At 47.2% G+C, this 3090-nt stretch overlaps 1 protein-coding gene across 1 annotated transcript; it reads left to right on the top strand.

Moving 5' to 3' along the window:
* Positions 1 to 894: 894 nt before the first annotated feature.
* LOC147888603 (cytochrome P450 CYP94D108-like) lies at positions 895 to 2736 on the top strand. The gene is made up of 2 exons (XM_087393048.1): positions 895 to 2135; positions 2168 to 2736. Exons 1-2 carry the CDS (start codon positions 1035 to 1037, stop codon positions 2666 to 2668), a joined length of 1602 nt encoding a protein of 533 aa, XP_087249174.1. The 5' UTR covers positions 895 to 1034; the 3' UTR covers positions 2669 to 2736.
* Positions 2737 to 3090: the final 354 nt, after the last annotated feature.

The raw sequence follows: 3090 nt of genomic DNA, 5'->3' as shown, positions 1-3090 counted from the left end.
GCCTCACTGATCTAGAGGTAATCCAACTAATATAGGAGGCAATCGAGGATGCCGCACCAGAGTACGACATGTCCGATGAGCAATTCATGAACTCGCAGAGAGAATTGTTCAGGGAGAGAGATGAAGAAGCTGGCACCTCAAGCCAACATGAAGTTCAAGACCAACCACAAAAGCAAGTCTAGTTGGACACTGTAGCTGATGCACTCCGCAATGAGGCAAAAAAGGTATGTAGCTTTGCCAGCTTCATCATGTGATTCAAAATCATCAGTATAATTCTAGGTTCCATTTTAGCCACAAAAATCATTGCTTTTTCTTCAACTGGTAGGGAATAAAAAATAGGGTTTAGGGTTTAGGGTTTAGAGTACAAAACCCAACCAAATTTTATGATTTTAAACCCAAGACATCCTGCCACTACCACTTGCCCCTGCCACTCCATTTCTAAAAACAATTAGGGTTATGGTTTTGTAATTTAGAAAAAACAAATTTGGGAGGCCACAAGCAAAAAAACCCCTGAAAACCCTAAATTTGATGTACATGGTTGCTAGGGTCTTTAGGCCTCTATGAACCTTGCCATGTACAAATACCCAATCGTTTCCTCCAAACCGAAACAAGTTTGGTGAAAATCTCTATTCTATCGCCCATTTTATGAGCTTGAAGTGTTCCCCACAAGAAAAATGTTTTATGTGAATGGTATGTAGGTGAGGACTGAGAGGGTGGTTGTATTATCATGAAAAATTTGGTTTTTAGAAGGAATCTTAGCTGCAAAGATTTTTCCAAGAGGAGGTGACTTGTGAGGTTGACATGAAAAAACAAGGTGGGGATCCCACTAAGGCCTTCTTTTGGAGTGTCATTATTAACAAGTGTAAATTGGAAGGGAACCTCGTGCAACTTCTCTCTCTCTTTCTTCTACGTCGTCGTAGTGATAGTCTTCGTCTTCCTGTGTACAAGAAATTTGCGGCACTCACGCATCCAATCTTATCGCCATAGCTGCTCTCTCTTTCCTTCCTCCCCATAGCCAACCTGCATGCTCCTTCATGGACTCTTTCCTCTCCATCGCTTCCTCCTCCCTCCTCCTCCTCCTCCTCCCTCTCCTCTACTTCCTCTGGAAACGCCACCCCTCCTACGGCTCCAACCCCGGCCTCCCCACCTTCCCCCTCCTCGGTTGCCTCCCCTTCATCCTCCTCAACAGACACCGCTTCTACCCCTGGACCTCTGAGGCCTTGAACAGTACCCCCTCCCTCACCACCCGCGTCGTCATCTGCCTCAAGGCCGGCCTCTCCACCGCCAACCCCGCTAACGTCCAGCACATTCTCAAGGACAGATTCGACGCTTACCCCAAAGGCCCCGACTTCTACCCCTACTTCGCTGACCTCCTCGGAAATGGCATCTTCAACTGTGATGGGCATCTCTGGAAGTTGCAACGGAAAGTAGCCAGTCGAGAATTCACCTCCAACTCGCTCAAAGATTTTGTTCTTGAAGTGGCCGAGGCACAGATCTGTGACAGCTTGTTGCCCGCTCTGAGGAGTGCGTGTGAGTCTGGACGCCCTGTGGATTTGCAAGCCTTGTTGATGCACTATACATTCCGCTCTGTTTGCCAGCTTACTTTCGGAGATGATCCCACGAGCGTAGACAGCTCCGACAACGCAGTGTCTATGGACACTTCCATCAAAGACTTTGCGCAGGCGTTTGACACCGCTCTCACAGTCACCGCATGGAGGTTTCTGACTCCTTATTTCGTCTGGACTACGAAAAGGGCCCTTAGGATTGGGGACGAGAGGAAGCTTCACGACGCCTTAGTCGTGGTGAACAGGTTTGCCACCAATGTCATCGAGAGAAGAAAGAGGGAGTTCCAGCTTGGCCTGGGGACGGAGAGGAAGGATCTCTTATCCAGGTTCATGCGACTCGGAAAAGCAGAAGTGGGAGACTTACTCAACGATCATCCTGAAGAGGCACGCAACGGAGCAGAAGGTGAGGAAGGAAAGACCTTGTCCGATGTTCTCTTAAGAGACATCTTGTTGAGCTTCATCCTAGCAGGCCGTGATTCTGTTACGTCTGGCATGGCATTTCTTATTTGGCTCTTATCCACTCATCCACGTGTGGAGAAAGCTGTGCACGAAGAGCTTGCCGGGATTATCGTCGACGTGACTCACAGCACGGCTCACAAGAGAAATCGGCAAAATTTAGAACCTTCTCTTACGATGAATTGCGGAAAATGAATTACTTGCACGCAGCTCTGTCCGAGTCCATGAGGCTGTATCCACCTGCTCCATCTGATGCCAAGTATGCGTCAGAGGACGACACCTTACCAGATGGAACACAAGTCCGCAAAGGCTACCAGGTAGCATATAATGTTTTCGCCATGGGCAGGGCCGAGAGGTTATGGGGTAAAGACTGTAAGGAGTTCAGGCCTGAGCGATGGTTGGGGGAGGATGGGCAGTTTGTACCCGTGAGCCCGTTCAAGTATCCTGTGTTTCAAGCTGGTCCGAGAATTTGTTTGGGCAAGGACTTTGCCTATATTCAGATGAAATTAGTGGTTGCATCACTTGTTCGAGAGTTTGAGTTTAAAACAAGTCCTCAATTTGAGCCTCACTTATCGTTTGGAGTAAATTTGTTGATGGTGAACGGGCTGCCATTGACTGTGAAGAGACGCCAACAGTCGTCTCTGTGAGACTACGGGTTTCTGCTGCTGTTCTGTATGCTATTTCTTGAGAATTGCGATTCCACACCCATGGATCTCTAGCGATATCCAAAGTCCTGCTCCTCCGGGTAGCCTTGTGATCATAAGCATGTTTGCAATTTTAACACAGACAGGTCTACCATATTTCCGATCTTGTTTCGACTTGGAGTCTGCATGCCCACATACACTGTGGACACGTTTTACACAGTGTGTGAAACTTTGCTATATAGAAGTATATGAAAAACTTGCAGGATTCATAACCCCGATATGACATGGTAGTTGTAGTTCGACCGATAAAGACTATAAATGATGGAATCTCTGTAATTCGATTGCAGAATTTGCAGTTCGACAGATAAAGACCATAAAGGGTGGAATTACGGAATCTTTGTAATTCGATTGCAGAATTTGCAGTT

Source organism: Dipteris shenzhenensis, chromosome 21, assembly GCF_047967505.1.
Source record: "Dipteris shenzhenensis isolate YYH24624 ecotype China chromosome 21, Dip_SZ_1.0, whole genome shotgun sequence".
Lineage (NCBI taxonomy): Eukaryota > Viridiplantae > Streptophyta > Polypodiopsida > Gleicheniales > Dipteridaceae > Dipteris > Dipteris shenzhenensis.
This window is presented reverse-complemented; position numbering and strand designations above follow the sequence as displayed.